The 17694-nt window shown below is 41.3% G+C and overlaps 1 protein-coding gene across 3 annotated transcripts in view; it reads right to left on the reverse strand.

The window, feature by feature from the left end:
* igsf9ba (immunoglobulin superfamily, member 9Ba) overlaps positions 1–17694 on the reverse strand; it is a 78412-nt gene that overhangs the window by 30555 nt on the left and 30163 nt on the right. For 2 of the 3 annotated variants that reach the window (XM_082501940.1, XM_082501941.1), the window contains exons 3-5: positions 14585–14731; positions 5244–5395; positions 1208–1325 (exon numbers count right to left, since the gene is read on the reverse strand). In XM_082501940.1, the coding sequence (XP_082358066.1) occupies positions 1208–1325; positions 5244–5395; positions 14585–14731 (417 nt within the window). Of the gene's footprint in view, positions 1–1207; positions 1326–5243; positions 5396–9427; positions 9495–14584; positions 14732–17694 lie in introns of those variants that run through there. The other variant, XM_082501942.1, reaches the window with a different exon arrangement.

Here is a 17694-nt window from a genome sequence, read left to right on the forward strand (position 1 = left end):
CTAGTCAGCATTCTGGTTTCGCATGCTTCACACTGTAACCTTTTTCATCTCCTGAAGTGCTCTAGATTTGCTCTTAGCGCTCAATAAAACAGCAGAAGCCATGAAAGGTAAGCTGTCTTTTATGAGAAGGCCCAGATACAAACCTCCTGTTTGTTCACTTCTGAGCATGCACAGCCTTTTACATCACTGTGCAGATGTTTCACATAACAATTAAAAACAGATCACCAGACTGAGAACCATGACTCCTCAGATGTCTCCTGGTTATTGCTCCGCGTCTGCGAAGTAATCGCGTCTCTTATTTCACGGTGTTATTCGTGGTAATATTCAAACAAACTACAGCATCAACCTTTTTTGTTTTTGTGGTTTTGGTCTTGTTATATTGCAAAAACACTGCAATGTCTACAAAACTACAATGAAAGATTTCTGTGCATTTATCATATACGCATATCATGACTGAGACTTCTTGCATAACGATAAGAGAGAACAGGTATCGAATTGGTACTTCCACCAGAGGCCTGAAGCCTTAATGCAGTTGTATCTCATGCACCACCAGTTAAGTCTTCAGTAAGTTACAAAACAATCACCATGTTTGCAGTGTGTGTGTGTGTGTGTGTGTGTGTGTGTGTGTGTGTGTGTGCGTGCCTCCATTTACTGTACTGCGAAGGAGTGGAGTTATTTCTCTGCTATGTTTGCACCTACAGAAGTCAAGCGTTAAAACACACCTTAAAAGCAAGATGCTCAGTTGCTTGTTAAATACACACTGTTAACTCGCCCAAGCCCCGCTGTATCAAGAGACCGAGAGAGGCTGCTATCACAACCATCTATCTGATCTGTGTCTAGCAGAGAGCCTGGTTAATGGACCGGAGACAGACAGTGACGCACTCTTAGACAGATCCTGTTGTATACACATGGCTGTGCACACATTCACATACAGAGGCCCCAGACTGAGCTATTGACTGCCCGATACAGACTCAGAAGGTATGTTACATACATCAGTACCCCAGAGGAGTGCAGAGCTTTGCCTTTAAGTATAAATAATGGAACCTAACTACTATATCGATGCAATCAGAGTGGTATGCCTCCGGTAGAGACGGGGAAAGATTTTTCTTTTCAATGAAAAATCTGGCAAAATATCAAAACACATTCGGATTCGACTTTTATATTTGTAACTTGTATATCTGTTTTACTCATCCTGAGGAGACATCACCTTGAACCAACAGACGGGTAGTGTGGAGCACTTCTCCCTGGTCGCTGTGGGCTCGGCATGTGTACGCCCCTCTGTCATCTCTGGTGATGCCAAGGATGGTTAGTCTGCCATCGTGTACCTGCAAATGAATGGGCAGGAGAAAGAAATAAACATCCAGCCTTTATATGGCAAATTTAAAACTTAAAAGCCCTTGTTATGTTATAATTAGAATGATACCATATAGATGAATAGAAGTACAATTGTATAGTACCTCGAATGTATTCTGTTCAGATCATGTAGTTTGTTAAATTTTACTACAGGTCAAAGTTTCATGCAAAAAAAAAAGACTTAAAAGTCACAAGTGTGTCCTGATTTATTAGCTCCAGGTGTGATTCCTGCATATGGTCACCTTGGTAACGTCTAACTCAGTGTTACCGTACATCCCTGTGTGCAGGCACTGATGAGAACCAATAAGCGGCGAGGAAAAACACATTAACCAAACCTCATAAATTATGCAACAGGTGGCGAGAGGCTCTGTCCATTCATGTCACACACAGCTGTAGTCTGTCCATTCACACAGCTGAGCGGAGAATCTGCTATGCCTGCAGAATTATTGCTATTCATCTGTCTCTCAGATGCTTTATGGTACAAGCAGAGCAAACAAAGCAGAGCTTAACTTTTGCAAGGTTGTTGGGGAGCTGCATCGCCGTCATAACAATGTTAATGGCGAGATAACACCCTCGTGTGTGGCACACTTGGTTCTAGGAGTGTAAACTAACCACTGATTTAAGGTGAATTTATTGCTTTGTTGGTTCAATAATGACTGAAGGAATGAAACTGTCTTTATTTTAGTAGAAAAATAATGCTCTCTTTCCAATTCCAGTTCACCTCCTTCACATGCAATTTACTTTAAATGACCTTCTCTTATTCAAGGCTTATATAAAGGCTAATCGTTAGCCGCATTCACTCTCTAAAATTGAAATAAAAATTTTCTTTGTGTGATTAGTGCAAAATTGTTCGGTGAGCCAAACTGAGCATGCTATATAAGAATGATTGCAGTCCAATCATCCAATCATCACCCATCATCCAATCTTCAGGTATTTTGGGATACCAGGTGAGAATTGGAGATCTGGTCTGAATTTATGTTTCTAAACTATCTATGCCATGGGGTATTGTAACCAGTAAGCCCTTCTGAAAATCTAAACTGTAACTAGTGCCATAACATGATGTATAGCTCCCTAGAAATGTGAATATGCAGCCCGGGCAGCTCATAACAACTGCGACTGGCCCACTCAGTACTCTCATTTCCTCGTAATTCTAATGCTAACTAGTGCATTGGCAGCAAAATCTATGTAGGCTCTACATAGATTCAATGCAGACATAAAAATTTTAAATGCAGCCAATTCCTAAGTGCTTTAACCTGCATTATTTTTTAAATGACCAATAGGAGGGTTGTAAATAAAACCTGTCTTTACATAGAGTTCTTTGGAAAAACAGCCTTTGGTTCCTTTGCTCTTTGTCTTGTTATGAAGCTTAATATCAACGGTGGCTACATCCATCTTTTACATACAGTCTATATTTGGACCGAACAGTGAAATAAACGTAGCTTGTGTTTTGCTAAAGCCTCAGGCACACAGGCCTAGAGACTGTTTGACAACTGTCTGTCAGCCAGTGGTTGTAAGAAAAATGTGTATTCTCCAACCAGTTGGCAGCTGTGGGAGGTTGCTAGCTATTGTTTGGTGAAAATGGCCACACAGTGGTACACAATTCAGCATGTTCTATGCAGACGATGAGCAACTACGGCAATCTGCCAACAAACCACATCCATGTGACATTTAAGAGGTATGTTTAGCCAACATTGAGGTCCCCCAACTTTTATTTTGAAACTATTTTTCAACCATTACTAGACATCAACAAAAGACCGCCATCTGACAGACATTCAGTGTTGAAATGTTTGCTGGAAACGTTCAGTCAGAGGCTGAGTGTAACACAAACAAAGACACTCATGCACAAAAGGTTATTTTTAGCTAGCTTGTCATTGCTAGCTATCAAGCATGTTTCGGGGACAGCGTGGTCTAGCATATTTTTAAATCCTGGCATTTGTTGTTGCACTGAATCTAAAAAAGCCAAAGAGTCTAAACCACTGTTAGATCAAATCACTAAACTCATACACACCACAAATGCAGCAGTGATGTTAACACACAGTAATCTTAACAGAATCTAAAGACATGCACTGGTCGTCATTCTGATCCAATACTTTCTGTGCCATAGCTGAACTCAATCCAAGGTGAGTGTGAGGAAAGTAAGCAGAATTCCAACTTCTGTCCTATGCACTTCACTCCAGTGAGAATGATATTTGGTTGGCTGCCACTGCCTTCCTGAGTTTTTTAAGTCTTCTTTTTCAGTTTCCTGGTTACTTAATAGATCTTTTTTTCCGGGCTTTAAAAAAATGAGGAAAGTGAAGAAGGAGGAGAATGTGGAGGATGAGTGTTTCTGCTCCTCTCTAACCCCGTCTGTCACATTCCTCCCTTTCTCCATGACGTCTCCGTGGATCTGAGCATGTGGGTGAGCAAACATATCCTAATGCTCCCTATCGCACACACACACACACACAGCTCTCCTCTCAGCACAGAAAGGAGCACTCCCGTATTTTAGGGGAGATGCAGCAAGAAACAGGTGAATGTACGAGGGGAGACGATAAATGCAAAGTGAGGTTATTAGAATTTGGCATTTGGCTCTCACTAAAGATTTTCCTTTTTAGTGCAACATTCATATTAGGGCTAATGTAATATTGATGCCGAAAAGGGGAGATTAATAATGCATCAGAATGTTGTCTAATCGTTTACTGAGGGAATGGTGTTAAAGAGAGGCGACTGATGGTGGGGCAAAAAAGGCGAAAATGAAAGGAAACGAGGCCTTTAACAGACACGCTTCTGTGCTGCTGTCACTTCCTTTGCTGTATGTTACACAGGCAGCTGTGAAAAGGTGATAGCGCCTGCAGCAGACTGCAATATCAGACACATACGAGAATGTGAAGGCATGAAAGAACCTTTGAAAAATCCTAAAAACAATTACAAGCAGTATGAAAAATTACCACCGTTGCTACACTTCTTAGACACGATCAGCAATCTGCTTGCATCTGTTACAGGCGTTTGTGCGTCTGGTGTGTGTGCGTTTTGTTTTAGCAATTAGCTGATGTTTGAGTCAGCCTCCCATATCTAACTTAACTTTTGCAAGACTAACTCCAGAGATGAATTTGCTGGGGGTCAGACGTGTAGGTGCAGGTAGTGCTTCTCATAGTATAGTGAGAGCAAGCGATCCTCCACTCCAGAGAAAGTGACACTTGCACCGCTCACTCAAGATCCAACATCCTATGGCTCTAATGCATCATCGCTCGTCGAAGCTTTTGCCACTTTTGAATCATCTGTCATGGAGCCGTGGGTTGACTGTCTTTGATTTGTTGCAACTAACACTACAAACCTGATTTAAATGTTTGCAAGCACTGAGGCAGTGCCAGAAATATCCTTGCCATGACATCAGGCTGTCTGCATTTGGGAGTTTAAAAAAACAGTCAGGCATCACCAGACAACAAAGAGGGCTCAGAAATGTGAGGTGTGCCACTAAGCTGTGCTTAAAATTGTTCAGATTATGCAGGGTTTATTTTTATTTTTCCTAACGACATCACAGGGAAGACAGAACAGCCTGACTGTCAGTCATCCTGGAGCGATGACATAATTGTGTCCTAAATAGTCAAATATCTGCAGCTTTCCACTACTTGTACACCAAGTCTGTGGTGCAATGTTTTAAATGTACAAAAACGATGGGATGGTTCTGCTGTTTTTTCAGACTTCGGACAACACATCAGGTTTAGAGACTAAACCACAGCTCATGAAGCAGCTCGACAATAGAACAAACTGACATTAGCCCGAGTGAGACATAGTCCACAACATACTGTCAGTACAGATGGGCTCAGCGGATGATGCCATCTGTGCACAAACCCCACTTCTATTTTTGCACACAATCATAAATCGGAGTTATGTCCATGATATTTTCTTACCGAGTATTTTGCGTTGGTTGCAAGCTCCTCCCCCTCCCTCAGCCAGCTGATCATTGGTTTTGGATTTCCCTGGGCAGAGCAGCTTAGCGCAGTGCTTCCCCCTTCCTTCGCCTCCACGTATTGCGCCGGCGTCTCCGTGAATGAAGGTGGAGCTGGGGAGAACATAGGACAAGGAATTCTTGGTACCATCCCAGTATCCAGACAGAAAAATCTCAAAAGCTATTCTATGGACTGGCATAGGCCCTTTTCCCTCACTGCTTCTTAAGCACAATCATAGGTTTTCCTTACATTGATTGACTGGTGCAGTTGATTGATTGGATTGATTCAATGGTAACCACATGATGTGTTAAAAAGACCTTTGTAACATGTTACTTCTAACTTTTGAGACTGCCTTACCTCATAATCATCATCACATGTTAAATACTTTGGTTCATCACTAAATACCTGCATATTACTTTAACATAAGCCTCATAAGCCTTTATTTGGAGAAAGGTGGAAGAGACACACCAAATGACCAGGGGTGGAATCGCACCCGGTCCTCAGTAATACTCTTGCAGCACCTGTTTAATGTGTTTGGCTACACCATCAAGCAAAGTATCTCTATGGCTAAGAACAACCTTACTGAGGTAGCATGGCAGCTGACTTATAAGTGCAGTCCTTTTTTTCCCCCCTTTTCATTTTGGATAAGTTTGGAAAACTGTACTGTAGTTTGCAGTGCTGTTGAATTTGTGTTACACTCAGGGATTTCCCTAATAGCACAGCAAACTACAGGCTCCAAGATGACACAGAGTCATTGAATCAGCACCAAGATGGCTTCAGGCATTCTGCCATTGGGCTCTTCTGCACGGCTGTTGTATTGCAGGCACATGTAGTACAGCTTTCCATTTTAGGGGGTATCTGTTTACAGCTGGTTGGGCAGTAGGATCACAAGTGGACAGCCAGTGGACATTTCCATTGAATACGCAATTGTAGTAATTTGAAATCACTTTACATCCTTAAGCACCTTTAATATTACAAAGAAAACCCCAGCAATGGGCGAGCACTTGGTGACAGTGGGGAGGAAGAACTCCCTATCAACAAGAAGAGACTTCCAGCAGAAGCAGGTGCAGCAATCTGCTGTGAGCAATTCTAAAGTAAAGGGAATGAGAAGAATAGAGAGGATTCAAACAACAAACAGACAAAACTACAAAGCACAGGCTGGACTAGACAAACGTTAACTCTCCGGATTCAACAAATGCGCCGGCTCATTTCAACTTCTGTCAAAAGTGTGGTTTTGTTGTAATAGTTTACAGTGGAAATGTGGATCTTATTGAGAGTTTGTTGCATGGAAGTCCTACACCAGAAAAACAGATCTGAAGGCAACAAAATAACCATGCTAATGTTGTGGAGACATCTTTGAGTCTCTTTGGGGCGATCGTGGCTCAAGAGTTGGGCGTTCGCCTTGTAATCGGAAGGTTGCCGGTTCGAGCCCCGGCTTGGACAGTCTCGGTCGTTGTGTCCTTGGGCAAGACATTTCACCCGTTGCCTACTGGTGGTGGTCAGAGGGCCCGGTGGCGCCAGTGTCTGGCAGCCTCGCCTCTGTCAGTGCGCCCCAGGGTGGCTGTGGCTACAATGTAGCTTACCATCACCAGTGCGTGAATGGGTGGATGACTGGATATGTAAAGCGCTTTGGGGTCCTTAGGGACTAGAAAAGCGCTATATAACTACAGGCCATTTGAGGCTTTTTAGATATTTAGATATTATAATACACATAATATGTGTGTTATTTTTTAGATAATCTCAATAGATATTTAGGATTCAGTTAAATGTTTTAGTTTGATATTGCAAAGCAGCATTTGCTAGCAGTGGTTGGCGCTGCTCTCCCAAAGTGCGGGATAGGATTAGGGTTAGGGAGAGTGCATAGAAGTGTTTATCGTGTGTTTTCAATCTCCAGCTGACCCCACGTGACCCCAAGATTTTTGTCCACAGTTATTTTGACTGAGCAAGAACTAGCTAAGAAAACGCATCCAAAATGCGTCAAGCAAAGAAGAACATGTGTACGCATGATTCAACTGTTGAAGCTGTCAGGCCAAAGTCATTTGTGACTTTGAGACACGGGACACAAGCCAAAAAACCGACACACTGGTGACATATTTTCCCGTTGTGTTTTCGCTGGGCATCAGGACAAATTAGTGTTTACAGTACAAAAGATACAAGGCCAAATGTGTCCCACGTTGTTTGAGTGAGAATAATGAGTCTCGGCGGTCATTTACACTTGTATTTAGTGCTAATTGTCCAAGACACATTTCAGAAATCTGAAGTAAATAGGGTCTAAGTCAAACAGGCATTCCTCAGATAGGACATGATGCAACACTTGCACAGTGGGACATGTACCAGGGTTGATAACAAGCTCCCCTGCAGGCTGCCTTCTTTTTGCTTTGTTTTTTAATACAAAACCACTTTGTAACACTGCTGCATTTCCACCTGATGTATCCGAGCTTCGCTAAGAGTCACACGGGAGCTGTTCACCAGCTCCTGCAGGCCAATAAACTGTGGCTTCCTCAGCCAGCTGCTTTCAGTGGTTCAACATAATATTTTGATTATAAGTAGTGGCACAGTGTTTAGTTAAATAGGGGGAAAAAGGCACTGCTATACAAGTGGGTCACCGCTTGCCGCTGGGAGTGCTGCCATGCTTAGACTGCACACAAGCACCTGGCATGGAGTAAACAAATTGGCCAATTAGCACATTTAGACATCTGCCCGTCCATTTTGCCCTCTCGCTCCCTAACACTCATTACATTATATGATACAGCAGATTAATGGAGATTCTAATAAAATGCATGACTGATTTACGTATCATGCAGTTGATGGGTCGGCGGTTACATTAAACGGATCATGATGCATTATTTTAGTTAAGAGGCAACCCTGTGCCGCTGCTTCACTATGAGTTTCTGCATGTATAGTATGTCGCTGATTGTCACTGGTGGCTGCAATATGTATGCAGCCAAGTACGTTTACTCAAGAAAAGCAACTTTAAGCTCATAAACAGCGACATGCTTCGGCTCCAGGACATTTTGCGTTTCTGAAGAGGAGATCTCTCCTTTAATTTATACCAGTATTTCATAGAGAAATATAGAAATATTTATAATAATACAGCTGGTGTTTCCTCTTTCCTACTTCATCAGTCATCTCACAACAAGTCCAATTTATGTTGTGATCTTCTTGACCTGACTGACTTCGTTGGAAACCACTCAACAAAACCAGATATTGGTAAATAGTAGAAAAATGCTGATTGCACTCTAATGCAGCAGCATTAATAGCACAATGCTGCTGCATTACAAACATGGTGAACATTATCTGAATGTTGTGTCCTTAAGAAAGAAGAGAAAATCCAGCATAGACCTGGCACCAGATTTGAGAGAATAATCTGACTCTTCACTTAATCAATCCACTGTTCACTGAAATTAGCCATCAATAAGCCATTCTTAAGGATGGGAAAAACAGAAGACATTTCTGAGCTACGTCAAGTTACATGAGAACTGTGCTAAAAAATCTGTGAGAAAACATGATGATGAATCCAAATTTGAAATTTATGGTTCAACTTGCATAAATATATACAGAGCTTTTGCAGTCATCTGTAAAACACAGTGGAGACTCTCTCATGGTTTGGATTGCATTTCATCCAGTACTTTCAGGGTTTGATCCACCATGCAATATCATCTGAAAAACATCTGATTGCCTTGGCTTTATTTGTCACCATGAGAATGATCACAAACACAATGCCAATGCAGTAAAAGCATGCCGGGATAGAAAAAGACACAGTGGAAGACTGTGCCATGGATTGGCCTCCCCAGAGCCGGGTCTTCAACATTATTGAAGCAGTGCGAGATCATCTTGACAGAGAACGGAACAAAACGCAGCCAACATCCAAAGAAGAGCTTTGAATGTCCTTCAAGACGCCTGGAGAACTATTCCTGAAGACTACTTGAAGAAAAGGAAATTAGAACTGTACTGTTTTTGCTTCATATACTGCATTATCTATTTTCCTAGCAAAATATAAGGAAATGAGGGATGGCTCAAGATTTTTACATATAGAGTATGGGTGGATATATTTAGCAGGTAATATTTCTGCACTTTTACTCGTGAGACATTTAATTGTAACGTGGAAATTTTACAGCACTGGTACTTTCACTTAAGTGAATCACCTGAGTACTTGCTCCTCCACTGTAAGCGCTGTTATTAATTCTAATCCCAAAGCTTTTATCAAGGGAATAAGCACCAGCTGACAGGAAATAGGTGGCATACATGGTGGTGCTGGTGACAGCAGCAGGCACTTTGGTCAACTTGGGATTTGTTTCACACCGTCAGGTACAGCTCATCACAGAGGAAGTGTCACAATACTTGGGGAACCTGGGAGTTGCTCTACAAAAAAAGTAAGCTGAGCATTAAATCTGCGCCCTACTTACAGCATCTCTTCATCAATTATATACATTAAAAGATGTTTGGAGTTCCCAAACTCCCCCTGTTCTTCTCTGTAGGCCATGCAGCACATCAGCAGATGGCCTGGATGCTAAGAAGCAGGGTAAAGGCTGTTCTTTTTGAAGGCTTATTTACTCAAGACTGTGTTTGCGGCATTTTATTTCCTTGCTTGTTTTGGGGGGTTTTTTGTTTTCCTTTTCTTGTATCTGTTCCTAAGAGAATATGGAGAATTGGAGTACATATTTTCATTGATTTCACATCACGAGTCTCAAAGGTTTAAGTGTAAACTGCTGCAGAGAGAAGAAAGAGGCACTCGGTGACACTTTCCTCCCTCTTCTAATGTCAGCATACGTAAGTTACTCCACAGCGTCTCATGTGTAATTAAGAGGAGAAACAATGGGACTTACTTCCTCTCACTTCTTCACTGCCACAATCCCATCCATCTCTTTTCTTTAGGTGGACGTAGGTTATTTTGTAGATTAGATGATCATACTAACATAAACTCTTAACTTCAAAAACAAATGTGCGTTTATCTCGGTTTGTTGCTTTCCTCCTCCAACTTATAGAAAGAGCTGCGTGAGCACAAGGGTGCTTTTATGTCTGTCAGATTTGTTTTTAATTACAGTGAAAAACTGATGTGAGTCATCCACATTTGTCTTTTCTAGGCATGTTTTTGGAATACATCATAGCTTTTAGGAAATTTGATATTAACTCTGGAACAGGCTGTGCTGGAAGTTATCCCTACTAACTATACAGTCTAAATTTTATTTGAATGTCTGAATCATTAACTGTAATTCTGAGTAATAAATGGCTGTAAGACTAGTTTCTGTTCATTTAAATTAATACTAAAACGTTTGTGCATTTCCATCACAGTGAGACCTTTGTGACAAAAAACATAATCATTCAAATCATCAACCAGTTGAATACGGACATTTTGAAACAACTAACAAATACAGTGAGCCTAAGGATAAAGCTTTCCTGTGCTTAGAGCCAGCGACAATATAGCAGCCTCGGTTATGATGAAAACTATGGAGACGAGTGAAAACGAGAAAAGTCCTGTTGTCAGGCGAATTTACAAATACGCTGGAAAATGATGTGAATACCTGACATTTGTTTGTTATATCAATCTGTTACACCTGCTTGTGTTTGCTAAGGCAAAATATGTCAAGTAAAGCTTCAGCTCATTCTGATTTATTCCAGTACCAGAGCACTTTATTTTCAGTTGCTCCCATAAGAGAAGACCCTGCAATACTTAATGCAATTAATGCAGATTATGAGAACCTGAGATTAATTTTCTTAACGATGGAAATGTGAATATTTTAAATTGAAGAAAAGTGAATCTTTGATTGTGTATGCTGCCAGTTAGACTTTTTAAAAAGAAATCAGTATTGGCCAAAATTCCTATCAGCATCCACAGGGCAACAATTACAACCTGTTAGGGTTGGGCGATATGTAAAAATTTTCCAATCGGCAATCGTCAGTCCAAGAATCGCCGATGGGTGATATATTCGCGCATGCGCAGACTTTTTGATGGGCGGAGCAATGTAATCATGCACGGACTGATTTGCACGTTTATGACACAGAAGAAGTCCAAACATGGACAAAGTAGTTGAAAAAAGCAAAACAAAAACGCTGTCAGCGTTAACGCGGCTTAAACGCGGTCATCACGATTAAAATTTTTAACGCTCTCAAACCATCTGGAGCGCAGAATGAACAAAATTTGGACAAACTGCCGAAATGCGTTGACAGAGACATTTCAGGGATTTTGCGCTTCACATGGGTTAATTGTTAATCGCGTAAGTCATGACGACGGCGCTGACAGCACTAAAAAAATATAAAGTCGCCAATTTGGGGTTTCTTTGGCTTTAAACCAGATGAAAAAGGTAAACCTAAGGATGTAACCAAAGCGGTGTGCCACTTGTGCAGACGTATAGTGCGAGCAAAGTACTGAAACACGGCTAACTTGCAAGCGCATGTACGTGTCCATCATCCGGCTAAGTTTGCTAGGCTGTCACCAGCTTCTGCAGCTCCATCAACAAGCATTTGGGCGCACTCTGAGGAGGCTGCATTTGCTCGCAGATGAAAGAGGGTGCTGTTAAAACAGCACTATTATTTTTTTTTCTCATGTTGACTGCTTCTATTAGCTCCTTCTATTAGACAAATATATCGTCGATAGTCGATATATTTGTCCAATCAGCTCGATATATTCGTCCGATCGAACCTTGCAGACAAGGTTCACTAAAGTCTTCACCCAAATTGTGTTCAAGGTCAAAATCAAATCTGTCATTTTATATATAATAACCTGCGAATTGTGATGGATTGTGAGCCAGATAAGCTGCTGCATCACTAACGTTCTGGTTAATACAAGCACACAGTTATACAAGAGTCATAATAGAGAAAAACATTTGTTAATTTTAGCTTATCATTTTTATCGGGGCATCTTATTCACCACACACACAGTATTTATTACATTTTGTACGCCCACCTCTAATTTAAATTTGCAAGCTGGGCTCCCGTAAAGTCTGGAGGGTGATTGTTCACCCCAGACTCACCATAGTGGACAGCACAGTGACTGACAAAGACAGATACACACGGGTAATAAATGGAGCTGACATTTGGGACCCAGTTGCATCGACCAAATGGGACCTAAATGCCAAGCCATCACTAACCCAGTGACATGGTGGCAAGGTCTGATTGTGTCTCTTTTTTCAAGTTTAAATATGCATGGATAAAATTAAAATCACATGACAATGATGGGGCACTTTCTTTTTGCTTTCTTAAAAAGCTTACTGATGCTTGAGGACTATGCTTCTTACAAAGGCAAGAAGAAGACGAGGGAGGGAGAAAACAGAGAGAGAGTAGCCTTAGTGTCTTTTTCGGGCACAAGGCCTTGCCATCTGACACCTGCCACTGAGTGGGCATGAATTCCCTCTCCGCTTGGCAGGAAGTTAAGGCCAGTCACAGGAACTCAAAGAAGCAGTATATGCAAATACTAACGGCCAAAGGAAATGAGTGCCCTTAGTGTCTGTGCCTAGGCCAGACGAAAATGGCACCTGCTTCCTTCACAGACCCCCATTTAAGGGACAACAGTAGCAAAAAGGCTTCATATGAACTCCCCTGTTAGATGTCTAGACGTTGAAACAGCTTTTGATTTTTTCATGAATGTCTGTCTGTTGTTTACATAACAAAACTCCAACTAAATATTTATACCAGCAAAACATGTCCATCTGTGAGTAGAGCTGTGCGTGCACTCTATCGAGAGCGGCATTGCATACATACATGAGGTCTTACAAAATGCAGACATATAAAATGCCAAATATACATGAGATTCGGGGATATTATTAGATGTGTTGAAGCCAGAGGAGCTCTGTTTCTGTTGGAAGGCCTGACAGGAGTAGAGACCAGCACACGAAGGAGGGGAGGGGGGCAGTTGAAAGTGAATATTGATGAAGCAGCTACAGAGATGCAGTATGCCTACACAACAAGACATTCATACGCACACGCCTACAGATGTTCACAAACTCCAAACATCACAAGAGTGCGCAGGTGACGCTCACTATGACTGATTCACCCTATCCGACATTAACCAGCAAACAGAGATTTCTTTCAGCCGCACACAAGCACGCGAAATGGGATGCTCTCGTGTCAGCTTTGAGTTAACGTCCGTTACATGGAGCACGCGTTAGAAAATCATTTGCGATGCCCGATGTGGCAAAACACAAATTCAAAGCAAAGCACCGATAATCACCATTTTTACAAAGTGATTATGCTGTGCACTGGACAGTATAAATGATCTTTTTTTTCATAGAGAATTTTGCACGCAGTGCAGTGTAATCACTATTCAAATACGAGAAAAGCATCTTGTAAAACATATGCATGATCAACTCAAATATGCATGACTTTCACACAGCTCTCAAGCTCGAAGTTCACAGACCAAAAATATACATGTGAATGAGCCTGACAGTACTTTGTCTCTAAAGTCTCTCTCTAACAGCACAGAGGATTACAGCTTTCTGAACTTAGAGTCCTGTGACGCTTTACCGCAAGAAATTCACCGCTTTCGGTTTCTCTTCCAAAAGTCTGCTTAGGAAACATTCCCTGACACATAAAATCAGTAACCAAAAAGCTAACAAAAGAATTGCGACTGATAGTACTCCACAATCTCGTCTCCTGCACGAGTGTGCCGCGGTTTCTTTATTGCATCTTTGCTGCGCCGTGCATCTGCAGCAAGCATCGACTGTAAAACAGGAGCTTACTGCGAATATCTTTCCGAAAAAGGCTGAAACGCACAGAGTACAAAGGCATCGCTGCGCAATGTGAAGACACACTTTGCACAGGAGTCTCTGCGCCGCTGGGGCATTCCTGAGAAATGCAAAGGTGCAGATTTTTTTTCCGCCTGGTCATCAGTTTGATAGCTCTCAGACTATCACAGACAATCCCTGCCGGAACCGCCTTAAACTAGACACAATCAATCCTCCTCTAACCAGACGCTCATCCCTTTTTTTCCTTGAGGCCTTTTATAAAGGAGCTACAGGAGTGACCTAAAACAGTGCCTGACTCAAATACACTGATAAATTTGAATTTTTCTGTAAATGAAAGATGAGTAAAAGAAGGAGGCCTGTGAGCAACTAAAAAAAGGTCCAGTTAGCATAAAAAAATGAATGAAATTAAATATTTAAAGCAAAATAAATAAATAGATTTTTTCTAATAACAATGTACCATTCCCACATCTTTAATTGAAATGCCAATGATAAATCTACGTGATTATCCTTATCATAAAAACACACGGAGCTTAAGCCGATCCTCTTTTCTTTTTCTTTTTTTTGTCTTCACAGACTCACACTTCCAGGTCAGAAGGTAGGCTGTTTGGCCAGATGACTCACCATTGACTGTGAGGTGCACCCAGCTGCCGTTGTGGAAGGTGTCGTACTGCTGCTCCAGCATCAGGACCCTGCACTCATACCAGCCCTGGTCCTCGGAGCGCACTGGGTCAATCTGCAGGGAGGCCTTCCCATGCAGAGAGGCTCTACCTGCAGACAGCAGGGAGGGAAAAAAGCAGAATTAACCACTTCAGTACTTTAAATGTATCTTTAGAGATACCACCATACACACACCCAAGAGCTTTGCTGGTCACCAAAAAGATCCATCATAGCAGCTGGGGGTTAAGTGCTTTATTTTAGGGCAGTGGCTGTAAGAGTGTGAGTTTTATTTCTGCTCTGACAGTAGTCCACAGCTCACAGTCGTATAACGCTTCTAAGCATGTTCCAGATGTTCAAAAAATAATATATAAAGATAAACTAAAGATTCATATATTTTCCTTTTCCTTGTAAGGGCGTCGTAAACTCAAGCCTTTTGATCCGCAAAGTCAGGTATGACAAACTGATTCATTTTTGAGGTCTTTTTCAAACTGCTTACTCGTATTCAGGCACTACATCAGACTGGAGCCTTTCCAAGCACTAGATGGAAGGAAGGAAAACACTGGCTGCCAGTCTCTTGTAGAGCTAACACAGACAGACAGTCCCAAACACTTACTGTACAGTCATACTTACGGGCAATTTAGAGCCTTCAATCAACCTGACTTCTAAGTCTCTGAACTCTAAGGAAACACACACAGATATAAACAGCACGCAGAGTCGATTTGAGAGCAGAATGGTTTTGATTTTATGAGGGAATATGGACATTTTCCGTCTTGACAGAATGTCAAGCCCATAGCCCGCTTTAAAGAGGAGATGGTTATTTTAGTTTAATGTATGAGCGCAAACAGCTGTAAACAGCTGACCTAGATTCAACTGAAGATTTCTTCAGTCCTCTTAATACACAATTAAAAGAATACAGCCGTAATTATAATCAAAAGAAAAATTCTGACCAGTAGGCTTTTCCCATATTATGGGACCGATACTGGTTCGCAGGCACTGCAGTGAGTGCAAACAGCAGAGTGTATGTGCTTAAAGTGGCAGAGACACAAAAAAGACCTTAAAAGATGCCTATGGGCCAGATTTATTAAGAATGATGCTGGTAAATCAGTTTATGCGCTAACGTCACTCACAAAAATCTCTGAGATCCCACAGCTTGCATGCAATCTTGTCAATACCGTTTCTTTCTAAATAATGACACAAATGATTTTTATGCCAAATGTCACTGTATAGCAATCAGACAAACTACTAAGTGGACAAGAAGTTTTATTTGTTGCTAATAGGTGTTTGTGGAAGTCTTTTCTCTAAGCTTATTTAAAAAGCCAAACTTCTGTTTCATAGGGTTACAACAGAATCCCTATGAGTGTCCCCAACACACACACACACACACATATACATATATATATACATATATATATACATATATATACACACATATATATATATACACACATATATATATATACACACATATATATATATACACATATATATATATATATATATATATATATATATATATATATATATATATATATATATATATATATATATATAAATTCCCAAAATGTAAAACTAGTTCTTTAACTTATTAAATGTCACAACTTTTACGAGCATCCACATGGGCCGAAGTATTATGATTTATCCTTAGAACTGCCAGTCACACCTTTAGCTGAATTTTAATACAGCGTTTGGTGTCGCTGTGGGAAAAGACCAGCTTTCCACTTCACATAAATGATCTTTCTTACGAAACTTCTCCATCCCCAACTCTTTTTACTTCAAGGCTGAGGATAAATTGGAATTCTAAAAGGAGGAAATCACAAGGGATGAGAGACATTCAGGAAGCCAGGCATGGTGAAATCTTCAGCTGCTAAGCTGTCTGTCTTCAAGCCTCCAGCCCGCTGCTCACATGGCTGCATCTGACAGCCCGACAGACTAAAACATTCGAATCTCCTCTGTCTGACGAGTGTTTGGAAATGGAGCATTTTTCCTAACTTTGATGTGTAGATGTTCTGTAAGCACTGTTTCCTCTTACTTCAGACTAAATGTCAGGCAAATCTATCGACGCTGAGGGCGGGCTGAATTGCTCTACCGGTACAAAAATGCAATAGATAGATACCCAACCCTGTGATTGCTGCCGTGGCTGGGGTAGAAAACTGACGTTTTTTTTGTTAGTGGAAAATCAATACAGTACAGAGGAAGCGAGAGAAGCGCGGACTGCAGTCTTGCAGTAAAAAGGTAGATCGTCTTTAAAAAGTCAGGGCTATTTTTGAAGTGCTGAGTGGGGTGGGTGGTGGCATGAAGGGTAGGGATCAGTCTCAGCTTCTATTTGTCAAGGAGTGAGAGGGTGCTGCTGTAAACAGAGTTAACAGCACTGTATCCACGTCAGAATGGGCCTCCTGGGTATACACCACTTACACAGTACAGGGTTCTGTCTGCTGTGAAAACAGAGGGGCCAACACCTTGTTCAGATCACATCACAGGCTATGTCAGATGGGAAAGCTTTGAAAAGTAAATACTGAAGATCCAAAGTGACAAAGTTGGCAAACACATTGAGAAAAGACACATTTTAAGTCAGCTGAGTTTCACATGTGAGTAAAAAGAATATGGCTAAAGGAAAACGTTGTTGTAGTAAGAGTACAAAAAAATTTGAATTCAGTCTTTCCCCATTATAGAGTGAAATGGCACATCGTGGTTAATTCAGTAATCTAAAGCCTGGTGCACATTGCTTTTGGGTTTGTCGCCGATGGTTGGTCACCAGCAAACATCCCCGTGGTTTGCTAGTAGACTGGTTGTCTAGGTAACGCTCTTATGTATTTACTACCCAGTCATTTGTCAGTCCTGCACTCTCATTGGTGGTCAGTTTAAAAAATTGAATTCAGGGCTCCCTATTTCACATTGACTGCAGTTATTTCATCCATCATTGCTTGAAGTCACTGAATATCATTGACTTTACATGCGCTCTTACTGCTAGGCGCTTGCCGTGCATTCCTTTGAAGCTGATAGTTGTTTACTTGAGAATATTTCAGTCACCGGTTGAGAAAAGATTATCTCAGGTTACGCACACTTTCTGTCACCAG

Source organism: Aulonocara stuartgranti (assembly GCF_965226115.1).
Source record: "Aulonocara stuartgranti genome assembly, chromosome: 14".
Classification (NCBI taxonomy): Eukaryota; Metazoa; Chordata; class Actinopteri; order Cichliformes; family Cichlidae; genus Aulonocara; species Aulonocara stuartgranti.